Below are 27105 nucleotides of genomic sequence, written 5' to 3'. Positions count from 1 at the left end.
CATCCAGGTTATTTGTTGGTATATAATTATTCCTTTATTTAAATGAGATTGCTAATGTCCCCCCACTCATTTGAGTTTAGGTATTTGCAACTTTTTTTTGTCACTCTGGTTATAGGTTTGCCAATTTTGTGGATCTTTTCACAGAATGAAAATCTGCTTTTGATTTTCATTCTCTTATTTTTCTATTTTCTCTCCACTCTAATTTCAGTTGTCTTCCTTCTGCTAGCTTTGGGTTGTTTGCTTTTCTTTTTCTAGTTCCTTCAGGTGTATTTAGGTTGTTAATATGAAGTCGGTATTTTTTCTTTCTTGGCTTGTTTAGCTCGACTAACTGTTATTGAGCTATTGTTAGTATTACTGACACTTTAACCAACAGTTGCAAAGTGTGCCACCAGTTTGTGGTTATAAGAGTGTATGTATAGAATTTTTTTTATTGTGGTAAAATATATATAACCTAAGATTTATCATTTTGACCATTTTAAAAAATGTATAATTGTGTCATTAAGTACATTCATGTTTTTCGACCATTAACCCTTTGTCTTCATGATTTTTCATCTTCCCAAACTGAAACTCTGTACCTAGCAAACAAAAACCCCCCATTCTGCTTTCCCTTAATCCCAGGTAACCACTATTCTACTTGTTATTTCTATTAATCACTTCAGGCACCTCATATAAGTAGAATCATACATTATTTGTCCTTCTGTGTCGGATCTCAATATGGAGTTTTAAAGGTTCATCTATGCTGTAGTATCAGAATTTACTCCTTCTAAGCTGAATAATATTCCACTGCATGTATATACAACATTTTGTTTATGTATTCATCCATCAAAGGACACGTGTTACTATTTTTTGGCTATTGTGAATAATGCTGCTATGAACATTGGTATACAAATGTCCTTTTGAGTCCCTGCTTTCAATTCTTCTGGGTATCTACCTCAAGGTGGAATTCCTGGATCATATGGCAGTTGTATGCATACCCACCAGCAATGTACAAGGGTTTCAGTTTCTCCACATCTTTGCCAATACTTGTTATTTTGCTTTATTGGTAGTAGCCATTCTGGGTGTGAAGTGATAGCAATTTGAATTTACTTAATAATTAGTGATGCTGAGCATCTTTTGATGTCCTTATTGGCCATTTGTATATCTATCTCTTTTGGAGAAATGTCTGTTACTTTGCCCAGTTTTTTTAAACTGGGTTTTTTTTTTCGGTTGTTGATTTGCAGCCCTTCATTTATTCTCATCAGTAGACCCTTGATACATGACTTGTGAATATTCCTTCATTTTTCAGGATGCCTTTTCATTTTGTTGAGTGTTTCTTTTGGTATGCAGAAAGTTTTAATTTTGATGAGGTTTGATTCATCCATTTTTTTCTTTTGTTGCCTGTACTTCTGGTGTCATAGTCAAGAAATCATTGCCAAATCCACTGTCATGAAGGTTTTCCTCTATGTTTTCTTCTAAGTTTTATGCTCTGTAAACTTAAAAGAAAGACTGAAGAGTAAGTTGTAAATAGTATAAACTAGATGAAGACTTGAATTGAAGCACATCATTCTGGAGGAAAAAAAAATCAATATTCAAACTAAAGCAGGTAAAGAAATTTATTGCCACCCATTTGAAAGTACAACTCAGATGAATCAGACCAAAAAAAAAAAACCATTAAGTTGACATTAAAATATACTGTTACTTGATCAGAGTTGTCTTTTGAGGATTTCTTTACTGATAGGTAAAGAAACCAATTAGGGTAATTTGTTATAAACATTTTTGTGGACATTTTTACAGGCCTCTAAAAAGGTGTTTTATGATGGCCCATCATAAATAAATAATAACACGTTACATAATAATAATCATCAATTGATGAACTGCATTTTTGAGCTTGAGCGATGTTCTCCAAAGATCATACTTTCTCTGCTATATTTCATAAGTATCAAATTGGATATTCTTATTGTGCTGCAATTGCCAAACTGAGCTCAACAGTTAAGTTTCTTCTGTAGATCAGTTATATCCATTTAAAATACAGAATCCCCTGCATAAAACCAAAATAAGAACAATGACTTTGCTCAAACATTTGTTAATGTGGCTGTAAAATATTTAAATTTGTTTTAACATTTCGCATTTATTTTTACAATAGTTCCTCCACCTGTTATTTCCATAAGACTCTTTTGTACTCTGCTCCAAAATCACCAAAAAGAGAAAGGACTCCTTACCCCATTCCCTCCCCAACCCTTGCAGCTAATTTGTGTTAGAGTGAGGGTCACAAAACTTTTCCTGTAGAGAGTCAGATAATAAATATTTTAGGCTTTGCTAGTTATATAAACCCTGTTGTATCTACTCAATTCTGCTGTTATAGCATAACCATAGACAACAGTAAATGAATGGGTAAGGCTGCATATGACCCAAGGCTATAGTCTGCCAATCCTTGTTTTAGAGTTCAGAAATTAAATCTGTTTATGTAAAATATATAGCAAGATAAATAATAAATTAGGGCCTGAAAGAAAGAAAGGTATAGAATCTAGTCCTTTAGGAAAACCATCCTAACATGCCTGGAAAGTATTGTCTACATATATATCGACACAGTTTCATTTTTTTTCTTTACCCTGAGGTATTTATTAAGAAAGGGTAATCTGGAGTCCAGTACATGAAACATCTTTGGGGATATATATTGTTAAAATAGGAAGTGATAATACTTCTAGCATCCAAAGATCCCCAGCTCCCAAATAATAATGACTCTTAGGTAAAAAGCAAGTGGCTGTAGTGTGCCTCCACCATATTGATTGTTAAAGGGCAATAAGTTCTCCCTGGCAGTGATTGCAGCAATTGAAAGTTATATTTTCATATCTTGTATAGGGATGAAATCGTCCAATATTTTTCTTTGTAGCAAGTAAGGTGGTTGGTGAAGACTCAGAAAATGGATTATCAGGTGAGCTTTCTGTACATGTAACTGGATCCAAAATGCGTAGAACCTAAGGAAAATAAGAGGTAATGTCATATACACAGCAGGGACTACAAAAGTCCTTGGCTTACTAATATGTAACTACTCATATGTTCTATTTCATTAATATGTAACTACCATAAAAAGTAAGATCTGAATGATGAATTTGACTCAAGAACTTATGCTTTTTCTCAAAAAGGTCTAAATTTAACAATGATGTCTAGTTGTTATATTACCTAGGTTACCTATTTTTAAAAATAAAGAAATGTTCTCATGAATATTGATGAAAATATATGAAAACATAGAAGAAAATAAATTGATAGTTATATCAATTTTACCATAAGTGATACTCATTTTTATCCTTAATCAAAATATACTTATTATCTTTCTCCTTCAGGCCTTCATTGAACTGTTTGAAACTGGAATTCTACCATTATTCTTCTATTGAAATGTATTTCAAAGTTTTTGATCATTTATTTGTCAAATCAATGGTTTTTCTTTTTTTTCTAATTTACATGCAATATTTTATGCTAAAAATCATGTTTTTGTTTCTTGGATTCATGGACATCATACACTTTCAATTCTTCTGCTCTGAATTTTCTATTCCATTTCATTTTCTGAGACCCACAACTAGAGGAAATCTTGGTTTGAAAAAAATTCTCTGGTTAAGGGCAAGGATAACATGGCTGGCTCATAACTGCTGTTTCTCATTTCATATTCTAACCATCTTCATGGGGCTTCCCTGGTGGCCTAGCAGTAAAGAACCTGCCTACAATGCAGGAGATGTAGGTTTGATCCCTGGGTCAGGAAGATCCTCTAAAGAAGGAAATGGCAACCTATTCCAGTATTCTTGCCTGGGAAATGTCATGGACAGAGGAGCCTTGGTGGCTACAGTCCATAGGTTTGCAAAAGAGTTGGACATAACTTAGCAACTAAACAATGACAACCATCATCATATGATGAATATGAGTTACTGTGCAAAGGAGACTGGCAGTGGAATTAGAAAGGAACTGGGAAAAGCAGTGTGGAAAGGAGCTTTCTCTTGTATGTAAGGCTTATCAAAACAACTTTCAGAAATGGCTCAAGATGTCTGTTTCCCTAGCTCTCATATTGTCCAACAGGATTTTTTCCTTCTAAGTTACCAATGTACCCAAGGAGCCACAACTAATTAAAAAATGTCCCGGCATCATTTAAGAGCTACCATTCCATTTCCATACCTCTGTTTTTCTACAGGATTATTGCTTCTTCAATTTAGTTTTTGATATTCTTCTGTTTTTATGGAGCTTGGTTAGATGCTAAAGGACAGAGATAAAGGGCTTATCTTAAAGCTGCTTATAAATTGAGAAGGGGAAATAAGAAAGGTAACCCTGTTCTCTATATTTGTAATTATATTACGTATCTTTAGAGAGAAACAAAATGCCAAATGAATACAGTTAAAGGAGACTGAGATACCAATAGGATAAAAGGTTTCCAGATTTTAGCCTGAAAGTGATAAAGATTTTAAGCTGGATGCCTTTCAGAGCGATCACTCTGTACACAGCTGGTAGATGAGAGAAGGGGTGGGAACCAAAGCAGACAATGGGAATAAGAGAGAAAGGGAGTTTAATGCAATAATTCAGCTAAGAAAGGTTGATCTTGAAGCAATGTGGCTGAAAGGTCTAAGAGACACTGAGGAAGGAGGACTGTCAGTTTTGTTCCGTGAGACAATGTGGTGGGTAAAGGACTGGAAGAAGAGGATGGAAACCAAAACCAAGCCCTGAGGCTACCCACCATTGTATGGTGAAATAGAATGGTCAGAGAAAAGAGAAAAGTATGGAGGGTGAAAGGTTACATCAGCCAAGGGAAGTGAATGTTTCAAGATATCAGAAGTAGTTAATTATACCAGACGCTGCTGGCAGCAACTGAGTGGGCAGCAACACAATTTCCCAACAAAAAGAATAGAAAAGGAGAAACAATTCTGGATAATGTTTAGTTTCAGGGACTGATTCATTCAGTAAATAGCTGAACACCTACTATGTATAAAGGATTGTGCCAGACTTGAGGAAACATAGTGCCCGTCTTTGAAGAACTTACAGTTTGGGAGGCAGAGAATCAAACTGCGATGTACCATGATAAAGAGCTATACTAGATTTATGTACAAGATGAACTGGAAGCCTAGAGGAAGGAAAATCTAGGTTTGCCTGAAGGAATCAGGGAAGGCTGATTCTTAAAGGCAGTATAGTGGTTGGGCAAGAAGAGAGATTGTTGGGAGGCTGTCTAGGCAGAGTGAAGTATGTACAGAGGCATGAGATACAGTGGCTTGTCTGTGGAATGAAAGTGGTTAACACAGCTGGGATGTGACGTGCAGGGGGTGGGCACAGCTGGGAAGTGATCCAAGGGAAGGGGAGCTGGAATGATGATTAATGAAAGGCCTTCTATACAATATGAAATAATTCAGATTGAGTAATGAGGGAGACTAGGAGTCCTCTGAACACGGGTACCAAGATGATGGGACTGACATTTTTGAAAGAACACTCTGGCAACAGAGGATGGCTGGAGGTAAGTTAAAAAGCAAGGGAGGGATACTGGTTAGGAGGCTACTGTACAGTCTAGCCTAGCAATCAGGTGTCTAAACTTGGCAGAGGGAATAAATTAGAAGAAACTGACAGGACTCATAAAGGCAACAGGTTTAGGGGATGAAGGATATAATAATAAAAATGATAGCTACTATTTATTGAGAAATTACTGTACCTATATTGGAAATGGCTATAGGCTTTATATGTATTATTTTATGGAATCTTCAAAACATCCAATGTAGTAGGTACAGTTCGCTAAGCTAGGAAATACAGAAGAAACAGGTTATTTTTCTTTTACTTTTTTTTTCCCCCTAGAATGGAAATACAAATACAAAAGCAAGAGGTTGTTCTATTTTTAGCTTCTATGGGACGAACTGATGGAGATGTCCAGCTGGGTATGTGTCTTATTCTAGAAAAAAAAGTCTCCGCTGAAGAAGTCACAAGCATAAAGCTATGGGGATTAGCTAACGATAGTCCCGAGATGATACAGAAAGTCAACTACGTGAGGAAAGGCTCAAGAGTGGGCACAAGAAGAGGGTTCCCCTTCCCCCCACCAAATACTGAGAACGAACAGTCACAGCCGTAGCTAAGAATTGGGAGAGTATGACAGCTTCAGAAACTGAGGGAGTTCAAGTGAAATGTGACGAAGTACTTAAATGTTCATGGCCTTTATGCGAGTCCTTTTTGAGGACAGTGGAGCCGGAAGTCTAGTGAGATAAGCGATGGCAGGAGTTGAGGAGGGGAGGTATGTAAGTAGAAATAAATATGAACTGCTTGTTCCAGATTCTTGGTTGCGAAGGGAAGGTGATAAGACCATATGTAGAGAACTTAAGATAGATGGAACAGTTTTCTTTTTAGATGGAAGACACTTGGACATGTTCTTAAGTCAAAAGGTAAGAGTCAACAGAAGAAGTACCTGTTAGTGAGAGGCCTGATGAGCCTGGGGGAATATGCTATGCTTTGGAGAGCCAGAGAGATACTTTTCCAGTAACAGAAATATATGTAAGGTTGGAGGCCACATAGCTAGGCTTTGAGAGACCAAGCTGGGACCTGGAGGGAGTTTTCTGCCTCTACCCTCTTTTTGTTCTATGAATGAGGAACCAAAGTCATCTACTGAATCTGAGGTACAAGTTGGATGGGTATAGAAACCAAGAGGGCAAGCAGCTGAACTAAGATAGGAATGACCATCTTTAAAAACAATTACACTTTTTTCTCCTCAGAGTATAGTAATAGAATTTGAGAAAATTAAGCTCAGAGGAGGAAATAATTTTCTCCAAGATTCCTAGCTCATTAGCACGAGGATCAAGTTTTGATTCCATATTTCCTAACTCCCAGTGCCAAGCACTTTTCATTGTAACATGTAAGAGGACAGTCATTGGAAAAGACTCTGATGCTGGGAGAGATTGGGGACAGGAGGAGAAGGGGACAACCCAGGATGAGATGGCTGGATGGCATCACGGACTCGATGGACGTGAGTCTGAATGAACTCTGGGAGATGGTGATGGACAGGGAGGCCTGGCGTGCTGAGATTCATGGGGTTGCAAAGAGTCGGACATGACTGAGCAACTGAACTGAACTGAACTGAAGAGGACAGTCTTAGAGGTTATACAGATCATGAAAGAGAAATATTTTACCGTTTCAGCCATTTTTTCTGCTGGAGTACTGCAGAACTCAACTGTTGATGGAACCTTTTTTTGACCATTAGTGCCAACATTTCCCAGAAGATGAGAATTTACTGCTTTTGCCAACTTGTGATTTGTTAATGCCAGTTCTGCCGTGCTGTGAGGTTGCCCGCTAGGGTAGTAAGTTTGCTCCCTTCCCCACTGCAAAGAGACCAAGAGCTCCTCCAGCAACCTGCAGCAACACACAGCACTGAACATTAGTAAGAGGATAAAATATAAAAATCAAGAATGCTGAGAAACATGTTTCTGAAATCATATAGTTTCTTTCTCCTCTTTCTCTGAAGAGTTCAATAAACCAGGAAGTCTGGTAAAATAAGTCAGATTACAAAAAGCACTTAAACTAATTTTATGGTTATCTGGAAATCAACAAACAGTACCTTTTTGATTCTCTTATTTTAGTACAGGTAAAATATACTCAGGTAGTACTCTTCCCTGGAAAATCCCATGGACGTAGGAGCCTGGTAGGTTGCAGTCCATGGGGTTGCTTAAGAGTTGGACACAACTGAGTGGCTTCACTTTCACTTTTCACTTTCATGCATTGGAAAAGGAAATGGCAACCCACTCCACTGTTCTTGCCTGGAGAATCCCAGGGACGGGGAGCCTGGTGGGCTGCCGTCTACGGGGTCACACAGAGTAGGACACAACTGAAATGACTTAGCAGCAGTAGCAGCAGCAGTATTATAGAACTACTTATTTAATTTGTGCACTTATTGAGATGCTTATATAGTAGGTATATATATATATATGTATGTGTATGCATGTGTGTATGTATATATATATGTTATGTGTGTGCATATATGTATGTATATATATGATAATTTTTTTGTATTTCATTGATTGATTTTTAAATGATAAACCAACCTATAATTCTTGGGGTAAAACCTCCATGGCCATAATGATTTAAAGCTTTTTATATATTGTTGGATTTGAATCACTAAAATTCTATTAAGGAATTTTGCATCTATATTCATTATAGATGAGATATTGGCCTGCAGTTTTCTTGTAATACCTCTGTATAGTTTCGGTATCAAGATGATGCTGGTCTCATAAAATAAGCTAGAAACTGTTCTTTTATTTTCTAGTAAAGTTTGTATAAATTGGGTTTTATTTCTTCCTTAGATGTTTGTTAGTAGTTACCAGTTGATCCACGTAGGCCTGCAGTTTCCTTTATTAGAAGGTTTTTAACTACAAAGCAAATTGCTTTAATAGGTCAGGGTTATTCAGGTTATCTGTTCTTGAGGATTCTAGTAGTTTGAGTCTTTTAAGTAGATTGTCCATGTAAGCTGTTGAACTTACATGAAAAGAGTTGTTCTTAACATCTCCTATTATCGTGTGACTATAGACTCTCTAGTGTACCCCTTTCCTTCTCATGCTGTCTATCTTTTGTTTTTCTTTTTCCCCTGATTGTACTGCCTGGAGGTTTTGTAAATTTATCCTTTCAAACAACCAGTGTTTGGTTTTCTATTTCATTTATTTCTGCTCTCATCCTTTCTTTTCTTCTGCTTAATTTGCTCTGTTTCTTAAAAAGGAACACGTGTACACCCGTGACAGATTCATGTTGATGTATGGCAAAACCAATACAGTATTGTAAAGTAAAATAAAAATAAATAAATAAATAAATAATTAAATAAAAGAAAAGGAAAAAAAAAGGAAGGTTAGCTTATTGATGAGACCTTTTTTTCCTTTCCTACAATAAGCATTTAAAGCTATAGCTTTATTAATTCCCTCTAAACACTGCTTTAGTTGCCTCCCACAAAATCTGATATTGATATATTTGTGTTTTCATTCTTCTAATGTCCTCTATAATTTTCTCTTGAATTTTACTTATTTAATTTGTAAGAAATCAATTATATAAAAGCATAAAGTGTTTTTAAGGAAGACTCTCAATTTTGACAGTTCTGGTTCATATGGACATAAAATTAAGCTCTTATACTGTAGAATAGTTCTCAAAAAGATCTCCCTCCAAAGTAAAGACCAGTTCACTTTTTGGCTTCTACCAAAAACTACAAAACTGCTATAACTGTAACCAAAAACTACTTTTAAATGCAAAAATTTCTTCCACTATAGATATAACTAATCTCTCCCCCATTAAGAATATAAGAAGCATGTCTTCTGTTTTTTTCATTCTTCCTCCTTTCCCTGGGCAGCTGTTTTAAAATGCTACTCAAAGTACATGCTGAGTGAATTAATAAATGTAGAGATACGAAAGAACTGTAACAATAACAAAAATTGCAGGAGAAAGTAGAAGGGCTCGGAATGTAAACAAGGGCCATACTTCTGTGTAGCTATCATTTCCTGACGAAACTGTTCCCGTTCACTCAGGAGATCTTGTATAGCGCTCTGTGCATCACGGTTCTGACGCTGCAGAACTGCTCTGGAGTTGGTTAACTCATCTGCCATAACCCTGGAAAAGATAAAAATCTTACATATAAATTCTCAGACAGTGTTAAAAAGTTAATATACTACCTCTGTGATTGTCATTTTTAAAAACTTACAAAAAGATTTACCACTGTCAAATTACTTCTCAGTTTTTAATCCTTCAACTTCAGTTCAGTCAGTTCAGTCGCTCAGGCATGTTTGACTCTTTGCGACCCCATGAACCGCAGCATACCAGGCCTCCCTGTCCATCACCAACTCCCAGACTCCACCCAAACCCATGTCCATTGAGTCAGTGATGCCATCCAACCATCTCATCCTCTGTCGTCCCCTTCTCCTCCTGCCCTCAATCTTTCCCAGCATCAGGGTCTTTTCAAATGAGTCAACTCTTCGCATGAGATGGCCAAAGTATTGGAATTTCAGCTTCAACACCAGTTCTTCCAATGAACACCCAGGACTGATCTCCTTTAGGATGGACTGATTGGATCTCCTTGCAATCCAAGGGACACTCAAGAGTCTTCTCCAACACCACAGTTCAAAAGCATTATATTTAAAATGCATAACATAGCATAAAAAGCATAACAATTAAAATATCTGTTTACAAAATGACAAAGAAAACAGTGTTTTAACTTTCCTGTACAGTGACTTTGGAATGTACTTCAGTCTTACTCTAGATTAATCAAGTTTTGGAAGACAAATAACATTAATTGTTCTCAAATAGAGAAAATTTTAGAGAAAAACAAGAGTTATTTTTCTACCACTCATTAACCTTTTGACATTAGAAAAACATTAAATATAGAAAGGTTTATATAAAAGGAAAACAAAGTCTTCTCGTCCAGCAGCCTGGCCCCTCCTTTTATAATCAGTAATCAATAAAGCAACCAATATATTTTTCTAGGAAAATGTAACATATATATATCAGCATAAAAGTATGTATAAAAATAAATATATTAATTAATTTTATTTACAAGAAGGAATTATCTGATACAAACTTTTCTGTAGTTCACTTTTTCACCTAATAATTTACCTTGATGATTTTTTTCATATTAGCATATATAGAGCCATTTTGTTTCCTTTTTGGTTAAAAAAAAAAAAAACAGCTTAATGTTTTCTGATTGGATGTAGCAAAATGTATTTAACAATTCTCTAGTAATAGAACTGAAGCAAAATTTTAGAGTATTTTTATTCAGTTGAAAAATCTTACAACTAAAATTAAAGTCTCAGACCAGAGTAACCACTGAATTCCTTAAAATGAAAACAGTTCTGATGTTAAAAGATTAAATCAACTAAAATATTAATAGAGTTTGGTGTCACTATTATTGCCCTCAAAGTATTACTATTAACATTGATCAGAATGTTTAATAAGTTACATATTGTAGTAATCTGTAAAATGCATGCATGATTTGCTTCTTAAGCTGTTCAGTAAAAATGAACTTATTCATTCTAAGCCAATAAACAGTAAATTCATTTCTCCAAATACATCCTTTATTAGTACAATTAGAAAACAAATTAAGGATTTTAAGAGTAATCAATTATTAGAAAGTATCACCGATATTAAGACATGAAGAAATAACTTTCTAAAAATATATTCATTACAATCAGTGGTTCTTAAGGTACAGACTGGAAACCTTTAGTGTTTGTGAGAAACCTCCAGATGATTAAATTTAAATCAATGTTATTATAACATATGTGAAGCACTGAGCTAAACGCTGAAAATACACAGATGGATAACACCCAGATTCTGTTCTCCAGTAACTCAAAGTTGGAAGGAGGGGATGAATAGAAAATCATAACACATGAGAGACCTTCCCAACTACCAGTTGTGTTCACGGGCCTGGGGGTTATAAGGGCCTAAAGTTCTCACTTCTACTGGAGAGATAGCCTCTTCCAGTATGCCATGCAGATTATTATCGCTTTCTTTTTGTGCATGGAGAGAAAAAGGTTGGGAAACTCTATTATGATGTACTTAAATGAGCAATGAGAATAGAGTCTGAGAGACCAAATAAGACATTATGGAGTGGCAATGATATGTGAGTTTTTAGAGAGAATGTGGGGAAAAATCTTTTAAAAATTTAAATATTTATTAGCTGTCCGAGTTTAGTTTTGTTTTGATCTTAAACATTGTAGTCAGAGTGATTTCCACTACAGAAGAGTCACTCAGAATTCTGGGATGAGGGAGTAGCTTTATGCTAGCACTTTTCCATGTAGGGAGACTGTATGACCATCCAGAGGAGGGCAAGTCCATCTCTTAAATCATGTATGAGTTAATTTGACAATCTCAGTCAGAAATTTTCACACTACAATCCAGTTTTTTTTTTTTTTTGCATTAGAAGGGTCAACAAATCTGACAGAGGAAAAGTAGGAAATGAATTACTATTTACTGTATAACCATCCAGAAGAGGGAGAGTCCACCTCTTAAATAATGTATGAGGTAATCTGACAATCTCAGTCAGAAATTTTCACACTAAAATCCATTTGTTTTTTTTGGCATTAGGAGGGTCAACAAATCTGGCAGAGCAAAAACTAGGAAATAAAATAGAAAATACCTGCTTGCGAGGAATTTACTTCGCCACACATCACACTGTATCGACATCCGTTCTAACTGTTCAGAAAGCTGAGCAATGTTTCGACCCAGGGCTTCATTTTCTAAAATAAGCTGATTTTTCTCACGGGCTACACGTTCAAAGTGATACTGAAGGTCATCCCCAACAGAAGCCACCAGCAGCTTTTTTAACTCACGATTGACCTGGAAGAAATCATGACCAATACAAGTTCAAAATAATGCCAGTGAGTTCAGTGTAGCAAAATGAACAGGAAAGAAACTGTGCTTCATATGTAATTTGGACCTCCATTACTACAAGTACATATCAAAAAGTGATATCAAATAGTTAAGTTTCATAATATATACATACCATGTCTATATCTCTATTAATCTATAGTCCATGTGGTTATAATTTGAGCCTCTTAAGAGTACAAATCATCATAAAAATTACAAACTGCCTCTTGTCAACACTTAAAAAGGCAAAAAGTTAAAAAACTGAACCAGTAAATTTTGCTAAAAAGTATGACAGTGTTTTATAAATCTTTTTCAATATTTAAAAATTGGATTCATGTCAATGTATGGCAAAACCAATAGAGTATTATAAAAAAAAAAGGCTTGGCATTCCTTGTTAAAAACTGTTGCTATTAATAATGATATTTTAATAGAATATGTTGAGATATAGGAAAATATTAACAACTAAAAAAAGTAAATTACAAGGCAAAAATGAACTCAATATGTATAATTATGCATGTATAGCTGGATGGTATTTATAGGTGATACTATTTTCATTGTTTTTTCTGTATTTTCTAAGATGTTTACAAATAAATATGTACTAGTTTTTTAATTTCAAATTAGTTACTTAAAATATATTATTAAATACATTAGAAACATATTTGGGTAAGAGTAACCATGGTGTCACTTATAGAGACTAACCTCTAGTAGAAAGATGTATAACCTAACAGAAACAAAGTGGGCAGTGGTAAGGCAATATTTACTAAGATGTAAAGATTAAAGACTATTGACTTTTTTTTAATAGCCTTTAAACTTTGCATTTTAGCAAATATTCCCTTACCGCTCCTCACTTTGTTTCTCTGTTAGTCACCTGATGTGAAGAGCCAACTCATTGGAAAACATCCTGATGCTGGGAAAGATTGACGGCAGGAGGAGAAGGGGGCGACAGAGGAAGAGATGGTTGGATGGCATCACCGACTCAATGCACATGAGTTTGAGTAAGCTCTAGGAGATGGTGATGAACAGGGAGGCCTGGCGTGTTGCAGTTCGTGGGGTTGCAAAGAACTGGACACAGCTTAGTGACTGAACAGCAACAACAAAAGTAAATCAAGCAATATAGGTCATTGCCAATTTACAATTTACAATGAAGATACCAGTGCTTACTCCACAATTTTCTTTATTCTAAGAATTATCTATACATAGAAAAAATACTTGGAATTTGTGGATTCTTAAAGCAAGGATTACTAACTAATCGCTGGCCTGTGAGTTCTTAACTGTAATAACCTCCTTAATAACTTATAGGTGGTCTTGTACAATGTCCAAAGTACCTCACATTGTCCAAAGCACCTTACATGTCATCTTCAACCATGTTTAGAATATAAGTTCCCAATATAAACTAATTCTAGTAGGGGCACTAAGAGAATGGGAAATTTAAGAGGAAGCCTTTCGGAGTAATGACAAGGTATAATGAACATTCCAAGAGAAAATATATTTTATTCTATATTTATAACATTCTCTATGTTCATTCTAACATGCAGGCTTAGAAGGCCCAGGTGTAAAGAGCCAGTGTCATTAAAGCTATGAAGGCTGTTCTTACCTCTGACTGTACTCTGAGCTGATTTGAAAGGCCTTCTTTGTCCTGTAGCAATCTCCTTTCAGAGTTCTTGAGCTTTTCCAATGTATTCTTTACCTCGGACAGTTCCTTTCTGGGTTCTGTGACTCCCTCTGGCTGGCCAAGGAGTTCTCCTTTATGATGTCCCAGAGACTTAACCTTTGCATTTTTGTAGGGGATATTATGGGTTATAGCAGCTTTGGGAACTAATATTCTTACAGCTTCGACTTCCACGGCTTTTTCAGCAAGAATCTTCCCTAGCTGAAGAACTCCTGGGCTCTCTGATGGGACTGCTTTCTTTCGTGGACTCTGAAGGATGTGATGTGTTATAGGTTGGATTCCAGGAGTAACTTCAATAGATTTAGGTGGCTCCTCAGTTTCCATTCCATCTCCCGCTCCTCGGATTGGGGATGGAGTAAGGATGACTGTAGGATGGAAAACAAAACATAAGCTATTTGCTGAAAAGAAATGCCAGGAAATGCCAAGATATACTTTACCCTACATTCAGAATTCCTGGCATTGAAAAAAAAAATTTCGAACAAAAATTAAATTTCAAAATAATCCTGTGTCAACAAAGGATGAACGAAGTCTTATAGGTTCAAACCTTTCTTAAGTAAATGGTTCCTCTCTTGGTAGAAACTGCAAGAGATTTGGAATCAAGGTATTTGGTTCCCACTTCTACTTCCTAGTATGCTGTGCTGTGCTGTGTTCAGCTGCTTCAGTCGTGTCCAACTCTTTGCGACCCCATGGACTACAGCCTGCCACACTCCTCTGTCCATGGGATTCTCCAAGCGAGAATACTGGAGTGGGTTGCCATGTCCTCTTCCAGGGGATCTTCCTGACCCAGGGATCAAACCCATGTTTCCTGTGTCTCCTGCATTGCAGGCAGATTCCTTACTGCTGAGCCAGCGGGCAAGCCCACTTCCTAGTATAAAAGTGAAAGTGAAGTCGCTCAGTCATGTCCGACTCTTTGCGACCCCATGGACTGTAGCCTGCTAGGCTCCTCTGTCCATGGGATTTTCCAGGCGAGAATACTGGAGTGGGTTGCCATTTTCTTCTCCAGGAGATCTTCCCGACCCAGGGATTGAACCCCACATTGTAGGTCTCCCGCATTGTAGGCAGATGTTTTACCGTCTGAGCCACCAGGGAAGTCCTACTTCCTAGTATACTCCTAGGTAAATAATGTAACTCTCTATGAATCGTAAGTTCCTAATCTGAAAAGTGGAGATAGTAACAAATATGTAATAAATATGCTACAAGGTTGTGGTAAGAAAGACTGTAGTAAGATCAAATGCCTGGCACATTGTGGACACTCAATAATCTTAGTTAAATATAAAAATAAATGTAGGCTATGTATATACCTATTTGAAAGTGTCTATCTCGGAACAGACTCACCTGTTTGTGAATTCTTAGCGAAGAATGCTTCACAGACTATCCAACTGGACTACTTTCTCTCCTAGGCCTCTAATCAGGCCTCTGTTTCTGCTATTTCTTATTCTCTTGGATGGCTTCTTCCACCACTTACTGTGATTCTAACTTATCCCTTTAAAAAGCCAGCTTAAACTCTACTCTGCATTAAAATTTTCCAACTTTTAGCTTACACTCTAAATGCCTATGCTACTTACTATCTCAACACTCAGTGTGAATCTTAATCATGATCCATAATTATCATTTATGGGGTTTATTATATGCTAAATGTCACTTTCCCAATAAGTCTGATAAACACTCTGTGGCTAGGCACCATGCCCTAAACAAATGGAAGGAGCAGGACATTATAGAAATGCCATGGACTCTGGGATGAGCCAGATCTGGTTCTTAGTCCTATTTCCACCACTGCTTCCTGTATAATCCTGTACCAAACCCTGCAAATTATCTGAGCTTCAGTTTTAGCCTCCATGAAATGGATTTAACAGTACATCTAGGGTTACTTGTGTCTTCAATGAAAGAATGGTAAGTAACAAATAACCAATGTTTATAAAGACTTAGCACATGCTAAACACTATTCTAAATACTTTATATATAAGTAATCTATTCTTAAAATCACCCTTTGAGGTAGGTGTAATTAGCTCTCCTTTACAGATAAGAAAATGAGGCACAAAGAGGTCCAGGAACTTGCCCACAGTCACACCACCAGGCTAGTAAGTAGAGAATATTGTTGTCATTATTCAGTTGCTCAGTCATATCTGATATTTTGTGACCCCATCGACTGCAGCAAGCCAGGCTTCCCTGTCCTTCACTATCTCCTGGAGTTTGCTCAAACACATGTCCATTGAGTCAGTGATGCTATCTAACCATCTCATCCTCTGCTGCCCTCTTTTCCTTTTGCCTTCAATCCTTCCCAGCATCAGGGTCTTTTCACTTGGAAAAGATGGGGCAGAATTTAATTCTAGGTAGCTTGGTCCCAAAGATTAGGGCCTTGACTACTGTACACACTGCCCCTTCAAGTGTAGAAACTGTCTTGCACAGAAGTAAATGCAAATAAATGATAGCTCCTATCCCCCTTCCTCTGAAACACTTAATACAATGATGCACATGTCTACTAATTTGCTCAACTGAAATAAATTATCTCCCCTCATATAAGCCAAACCTGACTAGTCATCCTTAGTTCAGACAGCATTTGGAAGGCAACTACACTCACTACTATACTACCACTGCTCCAGTCAAAGAACAAATTGTTTCTTTTCTATTTTACCTTATTTCTAATTAAGCAGTGTAAGAAGTTTCACTGAGTCACCTGTCCCCAAGAAAGGGCTACTTTCACTAATTGATTCAAGAAAATAAGTGGTTTAGAGTTTAGAAAGAATTGAGGATCTGCGAGGATGGGAAATGTTGCAAACCTCGAAGAGATAGATAGAATGACACCTAACTGACATGGAATTCCTGAATTAGTAAATTCACTAACATTCCTGTGAGCAACAAGTGAAATTCCTGCCATTTTACAAGTTCGGAATACATCTGAGAAAATGGAGGCCAAAACCTAGGAATGGTAATGACAATTAGCTTTTATTTACTTTACTATGTGCCAAGGAGTCAGTTCTGCTAAGTCCTTCAGATGCATCAGTATCATTTGGTTTTACAAGTCTCATGACTTTGCACAATAGTACCCATTTTGCAGACAGAAACAGAGGCAATGAAAGGTTAAATAGCTTGTCCAAATCATCAGTGTCAAACTAGGATTTCAATGCAAATATGAATCCAGAGCTGAGACGATAATTGGTCTGGGAAAGTGCATTAGTCCCTTGGTCGTGTCCAGCTCTGCGACTCCATGGACTGTACCTCACTAGGCTCCTCTGTCCATGCAATTCTCTAGGCAAGGATACTGGAGTGAGTAGCCATTTCGTTCTCCAGAGGATCTTCCCGACCCAGGGACTGAACCTGGGTCTCCCGCATTGCAGGCAGATTTTTGGGTCTTCCCACAAACCAAAACTATTGCACCTTATCAGCCTAAATTTATTGCCTCTTTTAACAGCCCTGTTAGGTTGCAAAAGCCCACAGAATTTATATAACAGTTATAGCAAGCTTAAAAAAAAATGTAGATCTTATCTGCATTGGACCCTTGAATGATTTCCCATCACTCTCAGAAGAAAGACCAAGATCCTCACCATGGCCTAATCGGCCCTCGGTGATCTAGTTCCCTGCTCATCTCCTGGGTCTCAACTTTATGCGGTTCACTCCCTCAGATCCTAAGTTCCAGCCTTATTTGTTTTCTTTTAGTGTCTCAATAGGAGCAGATGCCTTCCTCTTCCTCTGCAAACATTTCTTATTGGAATATTCTTCCTAACTTCCTCCTCCCTACTCACCTTTCAACTCTCAGTTCAAACTTTCTGAAGGGAAGCTTTTCTCTAGTCTTCCAAGATTATATGCTTCTACAGCAAAGACCATGCCTTTCTTTTTACCATTTATCAAAACAGTTAACTGACATTTTGTTCAGTGTAATTAGAAATATACTGTTTTTGCCTTCCACTGGGATATAAGTTCCATGAGGGGCGGGACTATGTGCCTTGTGTTTACCTTCGTACTCTTGGTAAAATGCCTTGTACCTAAGACTCTCTGAGGAACAATTAATGCAGGGTAACAAGGGGAAAAGGATGAGCACACGTAATAGTGGTGATAATGATAAACTTCAGAGTTAATCCTTAAGGGGACAAAAAGCTTAATTAATATGATAAAACATAATTCTGCCTTTTATTCTCTTACACTAAAGTTCTACAAAGTTATATCACCATACTCCAGAACTATTTTTTCATTTAACATATTTTTGTAGAGTTTTTCTTAAGTATGTAATGGACAGGGAATCCCAAGTTATGCTCATTAGACAAGAGGTAGAATGACATCTGAGCTATAATTAAGGTGTTCTATTTAATAAAATATTTTATAGTAGAATAAAGTATTTGTCACTCATCTCACATGCTAGTAAAGTAATGCTCAAAATTCTCCAAGCCAGGCTTCAGCAATACGTGAACCATGAACTTCCTGATGTTCAAGCTGGTTTTAGAAAAGGCAGAGGAACCAGAGATCAAACTGCCAACATCCGCTGGATCATGAAAAAAGCAAGAGAGTGCCAGAAAAACATCTATTTCTGTTTTATTGACTATGCCAAAGCCTTTGACTGTGTGGATCACAATAAACTGTGGAAAATTCTCCAAGAGATGGGAATACCAGACCACCTGACCTGCCTCTTGAGAAACCTATATGCAGGTGAGGAAGCAACAGTTAGAACTGGACATGGAACAACAGACTGGTTCCAAATAGGAAAAGGAGTACGTCAAGGCTGTATATTGTCGCCCTGCTTATTTAACTCCTATGCAGAGTACATCATGAGAAACACTGGGCTGGAGGAAGCACAGCTGGAATTAAGATTGCTGGGAGAAACATCAATAACCTCAGCTATGCAGATGACACCACCCTTATGGCAGAAAGTGAAGAGGAGCTAAAAAGCCTCTTAAAGAGGAAAGTGAAAAAGTTGGCTTAAAGCTCAACAGTCAGAAAACGAAGATCATGACATCTGGTCCCATCACTTCATGGGAAATAGATGGGGAAACAGTGGAAACAGTGTCAGACTTTATTTTCTTGGGCTCCAAAATCACTGCAAATGGTGATTGCAGCCATGAAATTAAAAGACGCTTACTCCTTGGAAGGAAAGTTATGACCAAACTAGATAGCATATTCAAAAGCAGAGACATTACTTTGCCAACAAAGCTCCGTCTAGTCAAGGCTATGGTTTTTCCAGTAGTTGTGTATGGATGTGAGAGTTGGACTATGAAGAAAGCTGAGTGCTAAAGAATTGATGCTTTTGAACTGTGGTGTTGAAGAAGACTCTTGAGGGTCCCTTGGACTGCAAGAAGATCCAACCAGTCCATTCTAAAGGAGATCAGTCCTGGGTGTTCATTGGAAGGAATGATGCTAAAGCTGAAACTCCAGTACTTTGGCCACCTCATGTGAAAAGTTGACTCACTGTTAAAGACTCTGACACTAGGAGGGATTTGGGGCAGAAGGAGAAGGGGACGACAGAGGATGAGATGGCTGGATGGCATCACTCACTCGATGGACATGAATTTGAGTGAACTCCGGGAGTTGGTGATGGACAGGGAGGCCTGGCGTGCTGCAATTCATGGGGTCGCAAAGAGGTGGACATGACTGAGCAACTGAACTGAACTGAACTGAAAGTATTTGTCATTTCTGTATTAAGTGTTAACAAAGACACTTGGGCTTTAGGACTGATTCTGCTTTCAAAGAGATGAAAAAAGGAATACTTCAGAAAGCGAAAGGGTTTTGTAGTTAATTCATGCATATTAGCATGGAGGACAATTCCCAAAAATGAACTGTTTTAAAAATAAAGGCCTATTCCCATGCTCTCAAAATCTGGTTTTAAGTTTGTCTAACTGTACCTAGTGCAAAGTTAATCTTGTCACTCGGACATTCTGGCATTTAAGAAATAATGTAGAACCACGAATTAACTACAGAGTAATAATTTAAAAGACCACAAAAAGACACTAGAGCTATACCATTCAGGCCCTCTGAACCTGAAGAAATAAGATTAAATATGATTTCTAAGCAAGTCATAACATTGTTGAGTTGGAATTTTAGGTAATGAAGATTCAAGAACAAACCATAAAATGGTTAATGCCAAATTTAAAAGGCAAAGAAACATTAATGGGTACTTAACAGAAATCTCTTTTCAAACAAAATATGTTATAAAACTCCAATCAAGTAATTTAATCAACTTTGTTCAAACTCAGTTTACACTTAACTTTATTTAAACTGTTACACTTACTCAAGGATTTGTGAGAACCAAAGCTGAACGGTGTATCACATGGCAGCTCCCTCTTTGTAACGTCTATACTTCTAGCTAATGTGCACAGGGAAGGAGACAGGCTGGGGAGCCAAGGCTTTATGTTTTCTCACCTGGTAACTTACTTTCATAATTCTGTTTTTCCTGTGACACACACAGAAGCCTTTATTACATACGCACTAGGCCCAACCCAGGGAATATTCAAGAGGAATTACCTTTGGTCTGGTGGGAGGACAAGCTCTGTAATTATGAGCAATGTTTGAGTAAAATATCAACCCCTTTCCATTGTTTGAAGGGAACCAACATCAATATTAATTTCTACTTGTGATCACTTATCAAAGAATGAAAACATATCTAAGGTTTATGGCTCATTCTTTCCACCTTTCTCCCAAATTGGTAACATGCAGGGAAAGAACAAATATTCTACAATAGGGGTTGGCAAACTTTTTCCATAGAAGGCCAGATAATAAATATTTTAGGGTTTGTGGACCATGAGGCAAAATTAAGGATATAATATAGGCATTTATATATGAAGAGAAAAAACAAAATTTTAAGGATGAAATTCAAATTATGATAACAATAAAAGTGTGTTTTTTTGTAATATAGGTCTAATAATGAAAAGAACAGTTCTTTTTATTTGGGATATGTGTTTGCATGCATGCTCAGTCATGTCCAACTCTTTGCGGCCCCATGGACTGTAGCCATCAGGCTCCTCTGCCCATGGTATTTTCCAGGCAAGAATACTGGAGTGTGCCATGCCCTACTCCAGGGGATCTCCCCAACCTAGAGATCGAACCCTCAACTCTGGCATTTCCTGCACTGGCAGACACCTGGGAAGCCCTTTTATTTGGGATAAACACTAGGCTTAAGTAGGATTCAAAGTTAGTGTTCCCTATTATCAAACTGATTGCAAATATTCTCAGAAGGCCTAAGATCCCTAAGATCCCTAATGTGCCAACCCTTGCTCTAAAATACTGAGGCAAATTTGCTGTAGCAGAAACTAGTTGAGACACTCACATTATTATGTTATAGCCCTTATTCTTTCTGCCCATTCAGCCTGTCTCCTACAGATGTTTTGTCCTCTCTCTTTCTTGCCTAATTGCACCCCGAGAATGACTGCCCTCTCGCTAAAGCTGTACCAAACACATGATGTCTAGAAAGCACCTGATGTCAAGAAAATGCTCCTGTCCTTTGTGAGCATTCTTCATTCTAGAAAGGAGGTCATACAACGATAACCTTGAGGACCAATGGAATCAGTTCTAGAACCACCTGATGCCAGTGCTAATGATCTTAATTAATGTCTCCATGAGGAAAGAAGAATGTAAGACAATATCAGCCCTGATCCTTATCTACAACCCTATTTTCCACTCTGAAACTGTAAGACCCCTTGCTATCCCTCAGGAAAGGGACAGTCTAGACAGCATTAGCCTGCTGTGGCCCCCTTTGCCTGGCAAAGTACTGGGTTGCCCAAAAGGCTCCTTTTGGGAGCCTATAAGATGTTCTGTAACATCTTATAGGAAAACCTGAATAAACCTTTTGGCCAACCCAATAACAAAGCTACTCTTTGCTCCTCCTCCAAAGCTCTGTCTTCACGTTTCTATTCAGCACTGGTGAACAGAGGCCAAGTTTTGGGCAACAAAAGAACATCATTTTATAGTTTGTTGTTAAAAAGATGTTTCTTCTTTTTTCATAAAACTGTAAATCTATGAAGACAGATACTCAAAGTTAGCACGATCGTACAGGGGAAAGAACACTGGACTCTGAGTCAAAAACTTAAGTCTCTACTGCCACTTATTATATGGCCTTGGGCAAACCATTTAACTTGCACACACCTTCACCCCTGCGACCCCCACAACCCCTATATCCTACAGTGCTTTCAGAATAATGCAAACAAAAGAGTATTTTTCTCCTGTAGATGAAATTGCTGAGAAATCCTTAGGGAAGGGACTGCCTCCTAATGTTTGTATCACCAGCTTACTTGGTGCAGAAAAGGGGAATACGTGTTTTGAAGTTCATCAATGTTAACACTCACACATCACCTAGAAGATTTCAACATCCAATAATTATTTAAAATTTCTGAATATTTTCCCACTACACAAAATCAGTAATTACTCATTTATAATCTGACAAACTTTTCAGATCATATGTAGTTCAGCTATAAAACAGTTATTAGGTATCATCACTTGGTGATTTTAAAGTAATATTCTTTTAAATGTCACCAATATCACCTAATAAAGTTTGGTTACCATTTAATTAGAAAAATATACTATAGGCAGTGAATTTAAGAGTTAGGCCCACAATGACATGGAATCCAAACATTCCTTTTGTCAAAGGCCCCACAAATAAAGAGTTCCCTGGTCAAATAAGTGTGGGCAATGCTGCATACTGTATCTCTTTGGAGTTGCACAATGTACATTAATATATTAAAGGCTCTGAGGGGTCCTACAGTATAATCTCTCCTTTAATCCAGCATTCCCCAAATTTATCTACCCATGGAGTCCTTTTTCACCTAATAAATATTATTTTACAGACCTAGACTTAAAAACGTTAAGACTATTTATGGAATTAAAAGTATCTGAACATCTCAGACCTTCCTATCTGAAAGTCAGACTAAACTGTCTGACTTTAATTCCTTTACTTTTAATCTCAACTTTGCTCTCCAACTTTTGCTCTTTGGATTTGAATTCTAATTTCCTAGTTGTCCCTATTTACTGCATGTTTCCCTTTCAAAAACAGCCCTAGCAGCAAGGACACATCCCTCTCATGATGGCTACTGCTCAAATGTCCACTGAGAGGAAGTTCTGTCTCCTTAAGCCAATCCTGCTTCTCTTCTGAGGCAGTTATAGGAAATGCAAACAACCAACAAATGTCAACCGTAAGTTCATCCTTTCTCAGGCCACGCGATTCAAGCAAGTAACTCTTCTTCACTAACAACAGTTATCATGATATTACATAGGATTAGGACTAATAGTTGAATTATCTACTTCACTGTAAAATTAAGATCAAGTGAAACAATGCATGTGAAAGTGCTTTATAACTCTAATCCTCATTACAAACAAGTAACAAATAATAATTTAATTTCACAGAGGCCTTGTAATGACTTTTAATTACTAATGATAATGTTGTATGTAACTTTTCTTTTTGCCAAGAATCACGCTAACTGCTTTCATATTAGTTATGATTTAACTGCTCTTTTTCCCATTAATCCCCAGCTTATTACTTTCATTTCAGTCTCTAATTTGCTTATTCTAATACTGTAAAAAGCCTCTGGTGACTCTGAAATGCTATTGCACACAGCTGAATTGAATTAAACATTTAGCATGATCTTCACTTCCTAAACACATTTAAACCCCCTTTAAAGAGTTTGCTGTTGGAGATCTGCTTGCTGCAAAACTGACTTCTAGAGAATAGTTTCTCATCTCACTCCACCCAGCCCGGCCCTCCCCACCACACCCCACCCCCAACCAAAAAAGAAAATAGTTTCTCCATAACTCACTCCACCCAAGAATACCTGAAACAAGAGGTGCTCACTTTGGGACATGCTAAGACTTATCCATGTCTAAGTGAAGATAGTAGACAGTAGGCTGTATAGGTCTGAATCACAAGAAAAGAGATCTAAGCTATAGATAGATTTGGAAGTCATAAGTCTTAAAGCAGTGAAAAGTATACCAGAAGAGGAGGATTAAAAAGAAACTAAAGGCCATACCAGGTGGCACAGTGGCAAGTAAGAATCTGCCTGTCAAAGCAGGAGTCATGGGTTGGATCCCAGGTCTGGGAAGATTCCACACATCCCAGAACAAGTAAGCCTATGCATCACAACTACTGAGCCTGCGCTCTAGAGCCAGCACACCTAGAATCCACAGGTGGCAACTAGGGAGCCTAAGCACCACACCGACCGAAGCCTGAGGGCCTAGAACCTGTGCTCTACAAGAGAGGCCACGGTAAGGAGAAGCCCCTGCACTGCAACAAAGAGTAGCCCTGGCTCACTGCACCTAGAGAAAGCGGATGCAAAGCAATGAAGACCTAACACAGCCAAATAAAAAAAAACAGAAAAAACTATAGCTAGAGCAGTGGTATCCAACAAGACTTTCTACAATGATGAAAATGTTCTATATCTGCACTTTCTAATACAACAGCCACCAGTCACAAGTGACTATTGAGCACTTAAATATGGCCAGTGTGACTGAAAACCTGAAAAAAACCCGAAAACCTACAATTTTTTTAATTTTTAAGAAAATATTAATTTAAATTCAAATAGCCACATGTCGCTACTGTGTTGGACAGTGAAGGGCCACAGAGTAGATGGAAAATAAGATGAACTCATGGAAATCATAGAAAGAATTTCAAAAAGTGGAAATGAGCAATAGCATGAAATGCTGTACAAAGGACAAGCAAAGCAGGACTAAAAAGTAACAAATGTAGTTAACAAGTATTCTGAGTTGAATTCTGTCCCACCCCAAATATTCATAATGTTGTCCCATACCTCAGAATGTGACCTTATTTGGAAATAGTCTTTGCAGATGTAATTAAGATGAGATCATACTGGAGTAGTGTGCATTTCTAATCCAATATGATTGATGTCCTTGTGAAAAAAGGATAAATTTGGACACAGACACACACACACAAAGGGAAAATGCCACATGAATAAAAATGCAGAGATCATGGTGATGTGTCTACAAGACACGGAATACAAGAAATTCCCAGCAAGCCACCAGAAACTAGGAGAGAGGCCTGGAATAGATCCTTCTCCACTGCCTGCAGAGGTAGCATGGCTCTGCCAACACACTGATCTTGGACTTTGCTGTTGTTGATGCTTAGTCACTAAATCATGTCCAACTCTTCGGTGACCCTGTGGATTGTAGCCCACCAAGCTCCTCTGTCCATGGGATTCTCCAAGAAAGAATATGTGTCGGTTGCCTTTTCCTACTCTAAGGGAATCTTCTCAACCCAGGGATCAAACCCGAGTCTCCTGCATTGGTAGGCAGATTCTCTACCACTGAGCCACTAGAGAAGCCCGTGATCTTGGACTGTGCTGTGCTGTGCTTAGTTGCTCAGTCGTTTCCGAGTCTCTGCTACCCCATGGACTGTAGCCCACCAGGTTCCTCTGTCCATGGGGATTCTCCAGGCAAGAATACTGGAGTGGGTTGCCATACCCTGCTCCAGGGGATCTTCCCAACCCAGGGATTGAACCCAGGTCTTCTGCATTGTGGGCAGCTTCTTCACCGTCTGAGCCACCAGGGAAGCATGAGAATATTGGAATGGGTAGCCTATCCTTTCTCCAGGGGATCTTCCCAACCCAGGAATCAAACCGGGGTCTCCTGCACTACAGGTACTTCTTTAACAGCTGAGCTACCAAGAAAGCCTGGATCTTGGACTACTAGACTCCAAAATTGTGAGACAATAAACGTCTGTTGTTTAAGTCACCAGTTTGTGATACTTTCTATCACATTGGTATCCCTAACCAATGCAAGAAGAAAAAGGTATTCTATATCTGCCAGTTGTTTGTCTATCTACCTAAATCTTTACAAAGGTATGCTCTTATTTACTTAAATCTTGATCTTCTAGTGGACAGAGAACATAGCTGTAAAAATTTGCTCTCACTACTGTTTAACAGCAGTAGCCATCTAGTAAATACTACCGAACAATGTTAATATTCAATCAGATATCTGAAGTGCTGAAGTGTAAACACTGTATTAAAAAACAAACATGAGATACGAAGCACAGATGATTCCCAAGGGCTCTTTGGGGTTTGGTTTGCTGGCTGAAACATTCCTTCATCTTATCATCATAAATTTCATGTTTTAAAAACAATTATCACCAAAAGAAGAATACTTACCTTTGGTTTCTAAGCTTTCAAGAGTAGTCATTGTTTTTCACCAATGAAAATGTACCCCAAGACTTCTACTGAAAAACCTAAAAATGTATAAAACGAAAGAATTAAAACAGTATCATATAAATACATTCACCAAGTCCCTGTAATTTTAATATTATGATATTCTACTTGCTTCTCTATTTAGTAAACTTGCATTTGGAAGTGTCCCTTAAAGCCCCTTTTCACAAGGTAATATAGTTATGGCTACCAAATATCTTAAAGAAATTAGGGGTAATTTCACTGTATACTCTAAATTATCACCAGTAGAATCTAAATTATCAGATGTGTGTCCTTAAATTTAGCTCAGAAATAGTACTGTAGCTACTATAGGGGCTTTTGTATCACTGATGGACACCAGGAATTTAAAAGCAGTTAAACTAATTAAGTCCTCACGAGACATCATTGACACTATTTTGTTCACTAAATCCCAGAGAAGGGAATGGCAGTATTTCCTGGAGAATTCCATGGACAGAGAAGCCTGGCGGGTTATAGTCCATGGGATCGCAGAGTTGGACACGACTGAGCTTCTAACAACACCAACACCAACACCACCACCCACTGTTCATTAAATACATCACAGAGGAGCTTCTCTTCAGATGTTTGACAAGCGACAAAAAAAATTCATAACTTAATTTGTATTTCTTTGTAATGAAATTAAAATAGCATAGTATATGCTTTCAGAAATGTATGGATGGCCTTAAAGGCGGTACAAGCCTTTCTGGAACAACAGGCAACCTTTCCCTAAATCCAAAGCTCAACACCCAAACTTCAACTCGTACCGCCGTCCCTTTCCAAAATCCCTTCTTAGTTCCACAAGTCCGTTCTGGGACTTACCGCTCAGATTCTTACTCTTCCTATTGCAGGGGGCCTCACTTTACAGATTCTACGTCCAGATCTCACTGGTTTAACGGCAGACACTCCTCTAGCATTCTGAAGCCGATCCGCCCAGGCCTTGGTGACATCAAGCTTCTGGTTCACAAATAATCACTTCCGATTACTCAGGGTTTCGTTTCCGGAAAA

The 27105-nt window shown here is 37.8% G+C and overlaps 1 protein-coding gene across 1 annotated transcript; it reads right to left on the bottom strand.

Annotated features, from left to right (window-relative positions):
• Positions 1-1611: 1611 nt before the first annotated feature.
• Positions 1612-27043, bottom strand: BLZF1 (basic leucine zipper nuclear factor 1). The gene is made up of 7 exons (XM_068986234.1): positions 26920-27043; positions 26050-26126; positions 13907-14346; positions 12083-12282; positions 9436-9564; positions 7113-7332; positions 1612-2954 (listed from the first exon to the last, which is right to left on the bottom strand). Exons 2-7 carry the CDS (start codon positions 26078-26080, stop codon positions 2769-2771), a joined length of 1206 nt encoding a protein of 401 aa, XP_068842335.1. The 5' UTR covers positions 26081-26126; positions 26920-27043; the 3' UTR covers positions 1612-2768.
• Between the last annotated feature and the right edge of the window lie 62 nt (positions 27044-27105).

Source organism: Capricornis sumatraensis, chromosome 14, assembly GCF_032405125.1.
Source record: "Capricornis sumatraensis isolate serow.1 chromosome 14, serow.2, whole genome shotgun sequence".
NCBI lineage: Eukaryota > Metazoa > Chordata > Mammalia > Artiodactyla > Bovidae > Capricornis > Capricornis sumatraensis.
This window is presented reverse-complemented; position numbering and strand designations above follow the sequence as displayed.

Coding starts and splice junctions, on each gene's coding strand:
- BLZF1 (XM_068986234.1), bottom strand. CDS start 26,080: ATGACTACTCTTGAAAGCTTAGAAACCAAAG. Junction 14,347..26,049: donor TGAAAGCTTAGAAACCAAAG/GTAAGTATTCTT, acceptor TCCATCCTACAG/TCATCCTTACTCCATCCCCA. Junction 12,283..13,906: donor AGCTCAGAGTACAGTCAGAG/GTAAGAACAGCC, acceptor GATTTCTTCCAG/GTCAATCGTGAGTTAAAAAA.